The sequence below is a fragment of the Melanotaenia boesemani genome, chromosome 4, assembly GCF_017639745.1.
Source record: "Melanotaenia boesemani isolate fMelBoe1 chromosome 4, fMelBoe1.pri, whole genome shotgun sequence".
NCBI lineage: Eukaryota > Metazoa > Chordata > Actinopteri > Atheriniformes > Melanotaeniidae > Melanotaenia > Melanotaenia boesemani.
In genome coordinates this window covers 9,872,859-9,888,961 of record NC_055685.1, presented here as the reverse complement: position 1 = coordinate 9,888,961, position 16,103 = coordinate 9,872,859, and the positions used below count along the sequence as shown (strand labels likewise).

Below are 16,103 nucleotides of genomic sequence, written 5' to 3'. Positions count from 1 at the left end.
AATGTAGTAGGATTTCGAGATAATTCTTTCCTGATAATCCGATTTTCAGATCAATATTAAATACGGAGATGCTCTAATTTATCCTCTGTAAGTGCTCTCCTCACTTGTTCTCGTGGCACAAAGACGGTCTGTGTGTCACCTCACCTCCCCACCCCTCCTCCTCTCCCCCCTTGTAGTCGCTATAAAGTGTCATCAGTTACGCAAATGAAGTGCCCATTGATGAAAAGAGCAGCAGGAAAGAGACGCAGCGCGGGCGCAAGGTGGAGGAACAGTGCACAAAACAGGATCCCCACGCAGAATAATAACCATCATGAGTAATATATCCTAAACATTGTGTGCGCCAGCTTTTCAGATCTGCGTTTTATTCTGTTTGATCTGTCCATTCAGGATGCACATGAACACAACAGAGAGCACCTGATTTATTTTTCTATGTTTAAATATGAAAGCCCTTTTAACTGCACATGCAATTGAGAAAAGTAAACTACAAACTTGGTTGAAATTCAAGCATGAGAAGTGCGGTTTTTTGAAAAAAAAAAAAAAGGGGGGGACTTTTACGTCTTGAAATACAATACGCTAATAATCTGACAGTCAGCACAAGTTTAAATAAAATTCAATGTGTCTAAATTTTGACGATTTGTAAATATTAAATTGTCAAGCCAAATATACAAACACGTACACACAGGTGTGCTGCAGCTGCTGTCATCTGTGGCCTCACAATCTGTCTGTATCCGACAAGTTCTGATCTTTTGCAATGAAATTCAACACCCCTAAAAACAAAGAAAAGCAGCAGGGACTCAAAATGAAACAAACCCCTGTTTTGTTTATTTCCAGTACTATAGACTTTACCCTATAGACCCAACAGAAAGAAACTATTGAGTTACACAGCACGTACCATTATAGCGTGGGGAGATCTGCCAACCCTCTCAATGCCCCATTTTCCTTTAAAAGTTCAGCTTCCAAAAAAGTAAGTGAGGGAGTGAGAGAGCTAAGGGAGGAAGACTTGGTCTCTTCGTTGTTGCCGGAAGCAAAGAAAAAAAAGAAAAAAAAGAGGGGACCTTTAAACAAGTCGGCCTAAGGCCCAGATAGAAAAAAAAAACGGGGGGGAAAAGCAGTCTCTTTGAAAAGTGGGTCCACTCTGCAAGAGATCGGAGGAAAAGAGGACAGCAGCTCCAAGTTCCTCCGTCTACCGCTGTTTGGCGTCAGATGCACCCATGTCTAAGCAGAAGTCTGCGTCAAAGTCCCGAGGTGCTTCCTTCAGCGGCCAAACTTGTCCTGCAGACTGGAAGGCGCGAGAAAGTCCTCGAAACAATATCAATAACACGATAAAATGAAAGGACGGGCGAGGTGAAGCAAACGTGAGTTCTATTTTTACTTTTTTTTCTTTTTTTTTTTAATGTGCAGTCCTGCAGTTGAGCAGCTTCTGTGTCCAAAACGTGTCCAAAAAGCAGCAGTCTCCTACGCTGCGCGCCCGATCTGTTTTACCCTCGTATCTCTTCCTTTCTCTCTCTCTCTCTCTCTCTCGCTCTCTCTCTCTCTCTCTCTCTCTCCTTGTATCTCTCTCTCTCTCCTGGTCCAAACACACACGAACGCACACGCGGAGTTACACACAAAACAGGGGGACACCCCGTGGTCCCTCACCGCCTCCTCCTCAAAGCTGACGAGATGAAAGCGCAGCTTGCGTTGTGCTTCTTCAAATCGCCGCAGCCCCGTCGACAGCTGAATGCCTGCACAGCGACACGTCGTCGGTCCCGGGCTCCTGTAGCGCTGCGGCGCGTAAAATGGAAGCTCTCCGTGCGCTTCGGCAGCGGCAGATCAAGCCTGCATGCTGTTCCCTCCTCAAAATAAATATATCATCCAGTAAATAACTCACCTCGGCAGCGTGTGAGCACACAATGCAATAGACGGGGAGTTAGGACAGTGTCTTAACAGTGACGAGCAGCAGCGTCAAACTGGTAAATTATTAGGTGAATTATTAATAAAGCAAGCGGTGTGCAGTCTGTCGTGGAGAGCGCGGAGCTGCCAGAGTAGCAGCTGGGGCTTTAGGAGCATTAGGAGGACCGTGGGGCTAAACCACGGACTGTGGGGATTATAAGGCTGCAGCGGCTCATGCCTTCCGCCAATATGCGTCGAAGGGTTCAGGGTGGCACCGCAGGGCATGGGCGATGCACGAGCAGTTCAGTTTTGAATTCTGATTTCTGTGATTTCTCATGATTTCTTTGAGACCCAGAGAAAAGAAAGTAGAAAAAAAGGCAAATGTCTTGTGTTAGAAGAAATATGGCCACGCAAAACCGGAATATTTATGTGGGTTGTATTTTTTAAAAAAGCCACTTTGAGGAATTCCATTTTATTTTATTTTATCTATCTATCTATCTATCTATCTATCTATCTATCTATCTATCTATCTATCTATCTATCTATCTGTCTATCTATCTATCTATCTATCTATCTATCTATCTATCTATCTATCTATCTATCTATCTATCTATCTATCTATCTATCTATCTATCCACTTGGGCCTTGATACAACTAAAGCTCAAACATAAACTGTTCTGTCAGGTTGTTCTAATGGTGGTGTGTTCAGGGACGTTTCCCTCACTGACACAGATCTGTTTTCACTGACTGAAGCAACAGGACTCCATCAGTCTTGCAGACATCAACTACCGATTTCATTTGGAGAAAATCCATAATACACAGGGAGTCACTCATCCTGTTGGGACCAATAGATTGGGAAGTAAAGATAAAAAGAGAGTTCCTTATAAGATTATTGGCTTCTCCTGAAGTGAAGAATGAACCGCTCTGAAATAGCAGGACGTCAATGGTGCCCCCATCCCAAAGGCCACTGTACAAAGACAATTTGCCTACCTCTCAAAGAAATAGACAAACTCAGGATAAAAATCTTACAATATATATATATATATATATATATATATATATATATATATATATATAAAGAGGGAGTCTTTGAGCAGCTTTGAACGTGTCACAGTTAAAAATCAACTTATTTCTTGGGTCAAGTCTTCAGCTTTGCGGAACACTTGCACACGGCTGCTTGGTAATAATGAGGTTTAAACAAATTATTTCCTTGTTGCATGAAATGAAAGTTGCACCTGATGAGCTCCAAGCTTTTTTTTCTGTCTGCCTCCTCTCAGTTCGTTATCCATTCTGCTGACAGCAGACGTCTAATGACATTCCTGCAACATGACGGTTTATTAATAATTAAAAGCTGACCTCCCCGCGCATTTGGTCCCATTAATTAGTCATCTGTAACTGAATTATTATTATTTTTTTTTTGTTTCAACCCAGTTTTCATTTTTCACATTAACGTGAAAATGCGTCTGTGGTGGGAGAACATGTGTGTGTGTGTGTGTGTGTTTCACTTTTAAAATTATATTTTACATGATTTATGAGGCCCAATTATTCAACAACAGCTATATATTATTATTATTATTATTATTATTATTATCTTTTCAAACATCAGTTTGTTCATTAGATTAAATAAAAAAGTGAAAATAATCTGACATGTTTCATTTAATCTCACCAACCAATGAACTTCTGGATAATTATATATTTTTGGAGGTAAAAGCATATTACTCACTAGTAAGAATGCATTCCTACACTAATGCTATTATTAAAAGCATAACTGTACAGAAGTTATACTTAATCGTGAATTGTCTGGCTTTAATTAATTAATTTATTTATTAATCTATTTTTTCCCACATAGTCTTTTTAGTTGCTGTTTTTGGTGTGACCGCTGTTGAGACATGACACAAGTGATGAAATGAAAAATACTTAATATACTAAATAATAATAATTTATCCTTTACATAATTTATAATAAGTAATAATACTTTATTAATTAATTACATAGGTACAGGTAATACTAGTGCACAGTAACATTAATGACCTGGTGGAGATGATTGGGATCAGAATAGAATTAAAATTACCCTTTCATATGATGTGACATAAATCAATGCAATAATAATAATAATAATAATAATAATAATATAATTCATAGGTGCTGATTTCTTTTAAGCGATTGCATAATTTTAAAATTTTATGTCATTACCTTACTAATTTTTATGTAATAATTAGTGGCCTTTTCTTTTTCCATTCTTCTATTTTCTATGTTTATTTTCTTTTTCCTATTAGATGCTGATGAGTCAGAGGTTTGCGCATGCCCGATGTTTGGAAAATGACCAGTTAATTGGAAAAGGACCAAAAAATGTGCCCTTAAACTCTCAAATAATCCCACAACACGATGTTTCCCCTCGAATTTCCCCATTAAAAAGCCCTTAATAAATGTACAAATAGCATCACGCGCAGACTGTGGACTCAGCTCGACCAACTGTAGATCGTAAGTAGCAGGAGGCCTGACGACTGTTCTGCAGAGTTATAGATAATTCATTTGCTCCCGAAAAAGAAGAAGAAGAAGAAGAAGAAGTCAGTAAAATCACGCAAGTGCATTTTTTTAAACGAGAGAAAAAAGAAAGCCCTGATTTATACTTGCTCAGAGGGATGTTTAAGAGAAAACCAAACATTTGACAACTGACCGCAAATGAAACGGCCAACACCCATCTAACAATCTAAATTTAATGTTCAGACAGCACCCTCCAGTAAATTTTAATTTATAAATATTTTCATTCAAGTGAAATGAAGAAGCAGGCCTGTAATTACAGCAGAATTTCACCTGATTTTAGGGACGTTAAGTCGTTAAATGCACAAAAAAGCGCAACAATCTTATTTAAGATTTTATTTGAAGTACAAACCTGTTTTGTAAAAAACAAGTAGCCAATCACTTCAAGGAGCTATATAACAAATTACTGTTTGAAATCGGCTCCTTAAAAATGCGCACACAGACTCATTAATGCAACATAAAGGAAACTTGTGGCTTAAATAATAATTTATACTCCCTCCTCCTGATGCTGATGCACCATATGTTTAGAGCGCTTGACCTCGTTTCAACCGTTCCTTTTTTTTCACAATGCAGCCGATGGAAATCAGGGTTCTTGCTCGAAAAACGAACCTTTAAAACATTAAGAAGCAGCTGACTTAAGTGCACACAAGGAGCAAATACAATTAGACAAGCTAAAAAATAATATCATAAGCATTTATAATAAACGGGGAAAAAAAGAAAAACTCATGCATTTTTAAAGTTTTCTTAAAAGAAAACATGGAATTAAAAACACGACTTCGGTTGATCCAAAAAGTCCCTAAATAAACTGCAGGGCATTTTGTTGGCACGCAGCGATCCTCATCACGCAAAGCAACTTGTAAGCGTCAATTAGGCTGAGCTTGGGGTTAATGAAAGCCCTGAGCGGTGCGCCTCACCACAGCCCCCTAAAACTAGCATTTACTGCAGACCACAATGGCTCTGATAGCACGCTGTTTTACGGCCCAGCATTATGTGGGCAATAAGTTCTCTAAACCTCACTCTGAAAAAAAAGAGTTCCCTTTTCTAAGTCCCCAAATGCTTAATGCTTGTCTGTAATGAATCAGGGGAGGTTTCTTTCTTTCTTTTGAAATCTTAAGCTTAGATCCCATGCCAGACTATAACTGCAGGACTTTGCTCATGTTGAACTTGATAATCAGTGGAAGTTAATGATGGGAATTAGACACAGAGTTGGAACTGGCACTTAATAGTGGCGGACTTAGGATCAGTAAATTTAATTGTTTATATTATAAATTTCACTCAACAGGTGCACATTTTATCAGTATTACTATTGGGTCATGATGTCTGTAAAGGGAATCAAGTACTTTTTTATTTTATTCATATTACATAGAAAAAGCTGATGTTTTTGGGGCTATTCAGACATCATTCTCATGTTTAACTAAGAAAATTCAATGTAGGACAAAAGATAGGATCGTTAAAACAGGGAGAAATAAGGCAAAAAAGGGAGAAGAAAAAAATAATAATGTTGAGATGTGCAGCAAATAAAATGACATTTATCTCACTTTCTTAAATAGGAAAAAAGGTGCAGAAAACATCACAAATAACAGCACAATATCACGCAGTTTCAGCTGCTTTTGTACCAACACACACACAAAAAAAATAAATAAAATAAGAAGTGACAAAATCACACACACTGGTGTTAAAGTAGAATAGAGAAAAAAAAATAAGTTTTTATTTTAAGTCTGCACAGCTATAAAGTTAAACTGATGTGACAAATGCTAACCAAAGGCCTCCGTCATGTCACTCCTACTTCTAAATCTTTTCTCCTGACTGCAGCACAGCTCCCAACCTGGCCTTATTGCCTTTGCTGCAGAGGGAAAAATCACATTCTCAGTTACAGAGAACAGACTCTGCACCGAAACCATACATCAAAGTCGGTGGAATTATTATTTTTCCTCTCTGCAATCCTCATTCCTCTCCCAGCTGAAAGAAACGGCCGGGAGAATTCTGCATCTCCATGCGAAAAGTGCAATAAGCATTGGAAAGCAGTAGAAGACGAAAAAGAAGAAGAAGAAGAAAAAAAAAACAAAAAAAACACAAGGCTCTTTTTGTCTGTGGTGGCCGAGGTTTTATCCCCACATTGCAGAGTGTTGTCTAGCATTACAAATCTCAGCTGCAGCCTGGATGGACATGGGAGGGCTCTGCTGGCCCTGCTCACAGTATTTGCATCCTTTACGCTCTGCCATGCAAATAAGCCAAAAGTGGAGGAGATGGAGGCTTGTAAAAAAAAAAAAAAAGAAGAAGAAGAAGGAAAAAAAAGCTAATTAGGGAAGAATTAAGGATGAGCTTGCCGGACAGAGGAAATGAAGAACCATATGAATATGAGGAAGGAAGGAAGGAAAGAAGGAAGTAGTTTCAAGCGGTTGCATTGGAAAAAACAAACAAACAAAAAAAGTTGGTGTGTGTCTGTGTGCAACACAGGGGGAAGGACAGAAAAAGAGTGGGTACTAACCGTCCGTTGAGGGGTGAGGAATGCCTGGCCCTGGCAAAGGAGAGTGGGGTGGAGGGTGGAGTATGTTAACAGTGCCTCTGCCAGCTGAGCACATTCCCACTACAGACTCATGGAGACTTTTTAACCTACAGATTTTCCCTCAGGAAAAGCTGTTCTAATAACTTAACCCTTACAATGATGAAGAACTAAATTTCTAAAACTGCTTCAAAGAAAGCAGAAAAGATTGAGACAACCTACACATGAACAAAAGAAATTCTGTCTTTTTATTCTACATTTGGCAGCAAAAATAGGGTGAGAGGCTGATGCATCACAAAGGTGCCAAAGTGGGAAATGACTGAAGAACTTTGCCATTATTCCATGTTGGAGCACAGCACAATTTATGCACCGTCCACCTTTGGGAGGGGTGAACCCCATAACACAATCACATACACACACTAACACATGCCAACATATGTAAGACATGGAGGGCACCTGACTGAGACAGTGTTTGAGTTTTCACTTAAAACCATCCTCAGGGAAAAGAAATTAAATTACAATGCTTAACTTATATCTTATCAAAGACTTATTTGGGGGATGTATCTGAGGAAAGCATGTTCACAAATACTAATAGTAAATTTATCCTTTAATATAAGTCCTAATGTTGACATGATAATTGAAGAAATAAAAAAAAAATAAGATAATATGAGTGACAAATCCACAGCTGCCTGTTTAACGCCACTGAAAGGCACATTATACCAGCAGGTGTGTGTATTTTTGTTGATCTATAGACAAGGAAATAAGGCCTAATCTATTTGTTTTGCATGCAAGCAATGCCAGATAATATAATGCAGAGGATGCAAGCTCTAAGCTCATAATTCACAACATTTTCAATCAACTATTGTACTTCCAACCCCAGCACATTCAATGTACTCTGAGATGAAAATTTAGGCAGGAATTTTATAAACAAGCAGGTGGTATTTTGCAGAAATTCATAAATGTGATCATCTTCGAACACATCATGCTTTGACAGATAAAGAGATGGAAGTTAACACCACTGCTTCACCACTAAATGAATCAACAGCTGCTCAGCTGGGAGGCCAAACCGAGCAGCCATGGACAAGAAATACAGTAAGTCATAGAGATTCTTTTTAAAAAGGGAACATTTTGACTATTTCAAAATGGTAAAAATGATACTGATGCAGTCCTGCCTGGCCCTTTTATTATTTTCATTTGGGAATAAATAAAGGACTCATAACAATGAGTCATGGACGGTGATGTCAGTGCTCTCCACTGCAGTTCTGCTAAATTTCTGTTGAAACATGAGCCACAACAAATCCCACATCCATTTTAGTCATTGTCAAACTTGGCAACTTCTTTAGTGAATTAGTTTGGAAATCTTTAGGAAAAATCCAGATCCAGTAGAAAAGGTTCAAATTTAGTAAGTAAGAAGTGAGTAATATGATTTATGCTGACGGTGTTAGTGCTTCAATGCTTAAACAAAAGAACGAATCTAATTTTATGCTTTCACTTGACTTCATTTAAAGATCTGAACACTTCCATGAATACACTCATCCAATATTTCATCCAGCTGCATCACCGACAGTGAGACTGGGGTAAAACATGTAACCTCAGAGGGACGTGACAAAATGCACATGAGAACGTTTGACTTTCTGAAGACAGACCTCATCTTTCCAAGAATTTAGCTGGAATAAGAGCTGCATGTGTGTGTGTCCTTGGGTTTATAGTTGGTGTGATGGCTTATCTGTGGCCAACAGTGGGCTCAGTTGTGATATCACCCCACGCACACTCACAGAGTTAAATAGATAAAGCAGAAGCACGGTTATGAATCCCTCATTTGTATCAGTAAAAACATGGATTACACACTGGGCAACAGTCTCAGTGTAGTTCATTTAAACTAAATTCAGACTAAAACTGAGTGAGAAGTTTGCTTTGCAGTTTAATTATGTTTAAATGGATTCAATGAAATTCTGATGGGAATAATAAAAAAAGAAGCTTTTGCAAATTAAATATATTCTATAAATTATAAATAAAAGAAGGGCCAGACTGCAGGCCTGCTTTTATTATTATTATCATTATTATTATTATTTATTACTAAATCGTAAACCCATCATCTATTCCAAAAACACACTCTGCATGTGAGTGTGCGTCGCTGTGTGTGTTCCCATCCCTCTAAAGAAAGCAGCTTTTTTTCTTTGTGTCCTAAACAGTCAGCAAACGTGAGCTGACGTGGGGTCAGCTGAACTGCAGCATCCAGGCCGTCCCTGCGTCTCCTCCCAGTCGGAGTTCGAGGCTGGCCTCGGTTACGGGTGGATTTGTTTTGGGCCGGGCAGGTCAGCGTGAAACTTAGTTAGTCTTATGTTTGAGTGAAGAGGTAGGAGGAGGAGGGCGTTTGAATGGAGGTTGTGTGCGCATGTGTGTGTGCTCCCCCAGGAGAAAAGAGGACTCCTAATCTGTTTTCCTGGCTCTTCTTTAAAGGGAGAGCAAGACACACTAGAGGCTCCCTCTGATCTGCTGCCCCATCCATCCCTCACTTTCTCTCTCTGTCCTCCATCTCTCCGTTCCTCGACTCCATCATCTGTCTCTCGTTCCCTCTGCTTTTAGCCCCCGTTTTCTCGGCCCCCCGTCCCTATGCTCCCTCATCTGTTGTGTTGGCCCACTCTGGTCTTTGTATGGCAACAGCCCTCATCTCCAGATACTGCCTAAGAACTCTGATTCCACTTAATCACTCAGTTTTTTATTAGTTTTCCCTCACAGGGTATTTTGTGTTCTGTATTGCGTTTATCTATTATGCTGTTTCAGATTTATTGCTTTAGGAGGCAGACTGTGTGGCACACTCCCCACCAATACGGTACACGATGCAGTGATCTCTCTACGTCTGCCCCTCTTTATGCCTGTTTGCTTTCATCCCTTCAAAATTAAATGAACAAATACAGAAGGAGGGGGACAGAGGGGGAGGATGGGAGCTTCCACACTCACTCACAACTCTTCATGTACTTAATTGTGCACTTTTTCTCTTTTTTAAAATACTTTTCTCTTATTGGGTCTCTTTATTTGCCATGCAGAAAAAAAAACCACAGGGGGAAGAGTGTGTGGCATTAGTTTCTACAATGCTACTCTTCTCTCACATCCATCTGTCCTGGCATCATTTATGCAGCTTTATTTCTCAAATTTCAATATATAAAAGAACGTCACAGGTATGGTTGTTTCTCTGAGCACAGATGTCTGTCTTAGGGTGATTTTTAAAAATAATTTGCAGAATATTTAAAGTGGCTTAGTTGTAACTGAGCCACTTTCAAATCAAAGAGTAATCAAATAAATACTGTTTATTGTTCATTCATTTAAAAAGCCTGAGATAGAAACAGCTGAGGTCATTTTGTTGCCATCGCTTTGCACCACACTCTGAGCTTCTTCTACATAATTAGGAAGCATGGCATGCATGCTCAAAATATTTTGCCCCAAAATGGCGGCACATTACGCAGCCCTCCATTTTGTTCTGTCACCGGATTGAGTCTGGATCCTGCACCTGACTCGTTGGAGCAGTGCTTGCATTTGAAAGTACCCTCTCTCCATGCCCCGCTGTTACTATGCGGCCTCCGTCTGGTTATTGGACACCACCGGTGCCGTTAACCCGCTGCACCAATAGGAAGCCATCCTGGTGACCGTTTGCTCCCTCCCCTCTCCATTTTGGTTCCAAGGGCTTCCTGTGACCAGAGGGGGAGAAACTTGGGCACTGGCCATCACCTCAACCAAATCCAGGACCAAATGAGGAGAGAGACTCACAGAAACAGCCAGATAGATGGAGAGAGAAACAGAAACAAAGAGCGAGCCATGGTACTATAAGAAACACACATGGCAACGGAAGCAAAAGCACAAAATGTTGGGACCTTAAATATTTTTTAAAGCTATTTTTTGCGTAAAAAAAAAGAAAAAAAAAAAAGAATGATTATTTATGACCTCATCCCCCCCACACAAATTCATCACCCTCCCTCCTATCCCACTCAAACGCTCCCTCCTTCTCACTTCCTCTCCCCTCCATTGGGTGGCAACACTTGGTAGGGCACATGGTGAGACAGCTGTTGCAGGGCAACATGGGCATCTGTGGTGCTACGTAGAGGAGATGGTACAGAGGGGGTGTTTATAGGGGGGCCCAGACGGCATAAAGACATGAAGATAAAACCCAGTCGCTGCGTTTGTGTTTTTAAACTTTAAAGAATGATTATTTGATCTTTGGGGAAGGATGGAAAAGACAAGTAAAGGAGACAGAAAGAGACTGAAGAAAGAAAACAAGGTCTCTTTTTTACCCCCCTCGTCCATGCCAAGCTGAGGATGAAAAATAGCACCTGTGTTCCAGTCCATGATAGAGACGACATTTGCATAAGAACACTAGGATGGACTGCTCCAAGATTAGAGCTAGCGTCTTCAGCACCCAAACCCAGCACACAAACACACACATGTCCCTGTGCACACTTCTGTCTTTCTCACACACCAAAACACAGACGACACCCTCCTCCCTCTGCACCTTTCTCTTCAGAGGGATTGGGCGTTTTCCCAGGGTTATTATCACATGCCAGGTGCCCTCCCTCCCTTCACACATACACACACACGCGTGCTTACCTCTCCTTCATCCACCCCTCTCCCTCATTTTTCCCAGCACCTACCACACACCCTTGCCATTTCTCTCTTCCCCCAAAGCGCCAGTGCAGCCCCACCTCACGGTGCCAAAGTGGGCAGCCTCTGCCTTGGCGTTGTTCGGGCCTTCTGGTGCCCTAGATAGCCGTGTATGTTTGTGCGAGTGTGTGTATGTGCGTGTTTGTGTGTGTGTTTGCAAGTACTGGCCCAGCTCTTTGCGGACACAGCCAGCCCTTTAAACTGTGTCAAGGCTCCAGATGCTGGGAGAGACTGGGATTAACACAAGCGTTTGTATGCACACGTATACATACAGACACACACACACGCGCACACACACAAACACATACACACAATTTCCTCCAGGCCCATGGATTGCATCATTCATCCCATGCTTTGTTTCACATGTTCTGACAAAAAGTGACAAACAAAATTAAAATATTGCTTCATTTTCTATGCAAACCAACTCACTTTTCAAGCTCTATTATCGAAAGCTGCAAACTCTGATGGTAATAAAATGCTGGATCACACACAGAAGTCCATGAGACAGGATACAAAGGTAGCAGAGATCCTATAGCGAACCAGAAAATCCTGGCAGTGCTCTGAGATGATAAAACTGATGCCAACGCAGCACCTCGGAGAGTGGATTTGGATTAGGCAAACATAGAATAGGACCTTGGAGACCTGACATACACACACCCCAGTGTCCGTACACTGGTCCTTTAGCAGCATGCCACTACCCCGAGGGCATAAATGCACACACACACATAGGCAAATATGCAGAGACAGAGACGAATACCAAGTGTCCACCTACTCTTTCTTTTGTGGTGTGCCACTGCCCTTAGGGTATGCAGATTTACATACACACACACATCCATTTTTTCAAATACACAAGGATTCACATTCCACTGGTGGTTGGGATCTCAGATGAGTGCAGCTAAAAGCACTGAAGTGATGGGAGTGATTCAGAGTGTCCCTGCAAACCAGCAAAGGCAACAAACTACTAATCACAAGTATACAAGCACATGTGTCAAAATGTGCAAAAAAAAAAAAAAAAAAAAAAAGAGTGAATGAATGAGTGAATGTTTTCTTCCAGTGTTCAGTGTCTCCCTCCATGCGTCTTGCTGAGCAGTAGTTATGGTGCCAGTTATGGAGTGTTTGCCATAGCGGGGAGCTGTCTTGGCACTATGCCCTAATTTAGGGGAATTAAAAAGCACTAGACAGGCCCCTTTGTGGCACCGTGCGCCCGCTTTAATCTCCCCACGCCTCAGCGGGCACCCACAGCACCAGGAGCTGGCACAGTGCCTACATGACCCCAGGCAATATGGAAATCGCCACCGAAAACCCTAACTAAGCAGCGAATCTTGCCCCGTTGCACAGTGTACACAACACGAAGACATGCGCACAAGTGGAGCCATCACTCTCACACACACATCGTGCAAAAGGGGCAACTCCCAGTTCACAATGGTGCTTTTCACAGCGCGCTCACTCACACATACTTATACATGATTAAAAACATGAAAAAGTACCTGCAGGCTGCATGCATGTGCAGAACTACAAGACGGGTTCACATACTCACACACACTTTTGGTTGTTTAAAAAGGCCACAGGGGCTTGAAATGAAATACTGCTGCTGTTGTCCCTGCTGGCACACATACAGCATGAACGCATTCACTTTTCCACACATCCAAATTTGGTGTGCTCTCTTTGAAGTGTAGGTGAGGGTAATGCTTGTCATGAGGTCATCCATCAGGGCTAATGAAACTGGCAGACCCTGACACTGTCTCACTGGACAGCACCGCTGGCGCCGCAAGCTAACTCAAGGAGAAATGGATTGATTCAGTTACACAGCGAGGGCATATATGCACACACACGCAAACATACAAACATACGGGTGCAGTGTATAAGAAGACATACATTGGGTGTGCACATGAGCAGATTTTTATGCAGGTACATGATTGTGTAGAAAAATGCAACCACACATTGCAAATTTAGCCCATCAGCCAGCAGGACATGATGCCAGCCAGCCAGCCTTCACACACAGATGTACAATTATAAACTCCTCATCAATGGTAACCTTTTCTGATCCACACAAAAGTGTTGTACCATCAAAACAAGTTAAAGTGGACCGAGCATCTCTTCTGCTAATTTCAATGAAGGCGCCATTAGTGAGCCTGCTGACCCCCCCTTGCTGCAGGTTCACAATGTTCCCTTCCCTAAAACAAAGGCCCACTCTGGCCCAGGGACAGGATGCACTCCTATCCTTCTCTCTCTGTTTCCCCAGTTCCTCTCTCCCTGCTTGCTCCTGCTTTCTGTCCATTTGTCTCCCCACTGGTTTCACTTAATAAGCTTCAAAGGTTTCTGGGCAACATGGTTTTCAAAAAAAAAAAAAAAAAAAAAGTTACCCTGGCATTTTTTTGGCTCACAACATCTTCCCTGTTGCTGAGGATATGGGGTTGCCATGACATCAGTTGGCACATTATAAAGCATATAATTGTGCATGTGTGTGTGTGTGTGTGTGTGTGTGTGTGTGTGTGTGTAAGTGTGTGTGAGCACTTGTGTGCACTTGATGGACATCATGTGCACACAAGTGCACAAGAAAACCGAGCAGCAACGCTTCGAACATAGTTCAACTTTTTTTTCTGCCAACTTACTGTTACAGACCTCAACATACACGACACACACTCATTTCAAATTACTCTAATCTCCTCTTCTGTTTGGTGGATAATAGCAATATAAATATAAATCAGACAATTAATAAAAAACAAAAGTGAGTCTTGGAAGTTTGCAAATCATCTCACTGTCTCAGTGCTAAACATAAACTAAAAACAGAACATGTGTTTGGCTTCAACATATTATTAATAAACTCAGCAACAGAAGATCTGGCTAAGAGTAACAGCGTACATGCATTTCCTGTGAGTACATTCTGTGTTTGTTTTGGTTAAACTTACCCGTGAGAGTCTCCAATCCAAGTGCAAACTTTAAAATTGGCTCTGGATTTCCACGGATGGTTAATGTTTTCATGCTGGCATCTTTCTTTGTTTCTGCAAATGCTTGTGAGGGTGACTTTGAATTTGTGCGTTTAGTTTGTGCACTCTGATTAACAATAAGAGTAAAAATAATTTGTTATTTCTATTATACTTAATGTTCACAGAGGAACGTGATGAATGCAAAGGTAAAAGCCATGGTGGTGAAAAATAATCAGCCAATTAAAAAGTACTTTTCAAGTACAACTCAACTCAGATTGCTCAAGAAAACAATAAAAATAAAAGAATTAAAACAAAATATTGACTAAAAAAATGGAATTAACAGAACATTTAAAACAATTAAACAAATCCTTATAAAATATTAATGAAAATAGCAATAAAACAATGTAATAATGGCAGAAACTAAAGGTTAAAAATATGCAAAACACAAAAGAGGAGCTCCCCAAAAGAATGAATGAATAAAAGTTTAGTGAGTTAAACATAAGCTCTTTCAAAAAGATAAGTTTTAAGCTTCCTGTCTCCCCTCCTAGTTCCCAGAGACTTTAAACTCTACGAAGTAGTCTGCAGTATGTGAGCAAAGAGTGCCTGTGAGGCTGTAAAATGGAGCAATGCTAGTTAGAATTTTATCCAGTGAGGAGGAATTTAAGTTGTATTCTAAACTTCACGGGGAGCCAGAGTCGAGAGAGCAAAGAAGGGAGGGGATGTGATCTGTCCTGGAGGTACCAGTCAATGCTCGAGTTTCATTGTTTTGGATCAGCTGAAAGATTTTCAGGGTATTACTTGCAGTAGTCCAACCTCAGAGGAAATAAATGCATGGACTAGTTTGTCAACAACACGTTGAGGAGGGGTGCTCCTGATTTAGTCTATTTTACACAAATAAAAGAAAACTAAAGAGGCCAATAATCTGACTCCTTTATGCACTATAAATTCACAGCATGTTGAGATTTTTATTTATCCTTTTTAATAGTCACATGGTTTTATGCATTGGATTGCTCAAAATAAAACTATGATTAGATGGAATGACTTTCACGGTTCATCCCTCTTCAGTGTGAGCCACTATTGTTAAAAATGTTTGACAGGCACGAGCAACCCCAGCATGTCAGCATGGTCCATTTAAGCTGATGAAAGATCACCCCTTAAATTGAGCAACAGACAACAGTTAGCCTCCTAAATCCTTTTCACCTAGTAATGGATGTGTGGGAAAAAGACAAGAGGTGCTTTTGGTCAAATCTTAGTGATTATTTTAAACAAATGCCCTGCAACTGCTCTCTTACACTGTTCCTACTGTTCATCAGTCTGGAATCTTATCCCTCTAGTGGCCTCTAGTGGTTTGCACTTGATGTTACCATGACGATGAAGAGATTTTCTATGGCACAATGTACTTATTTCATACAGAGTGCCCTACACTCTAATTAATGTAATCTAATAAGTCAGAAAATCACATACTTTGATATATTCAAACTAACAGAAAATGATAAAACTTGTGAATCAAACTGGCAATTAATAAGAAAAGAAATAGACTTATTTCGTAAAGAATTTTTATTTCCTTTAATTTTTTAAAAGATATTTCAACACCATCTATTTTATTT

The 16,103-nt window shown here is 40.5% G+C and overlaps 1 protein-coding gene across 11 annotated transcripts in view; it reads right to left on the bottom strand.

Moving 5' to 3' along the window:
- LOC121638415 (nuclear factor 1 X-type-like) overlaps window positions 1-1,561 on the bottom strand; it is a 121,327-nt gene extending 119,766 nt beyond the window's left edge. For 2 of the 11 annotated variants that reach the window (XM_041983188.1, XM_041983189.1), the window contains exon 1: window positions 893-1,543. In XM_041983188.1, coding sequence (XP_041839122.1) covers window positions 893-895 — 3 coding nt within the window. In that variant the 5' untranslated portion in view covers window positions 896-1,543. Of the gene's footprint in view, window positions 1-892 lie in introns of all 11 variants that reach the window. The other 9 variants (XM_041983186.1, XM_041983180.1, XM_041983184.1 and 6 more) reach the window with 9 other exon arrangements.
- Window positions 1,562-16,103: the final 14,542 nt, after the last annotated feature.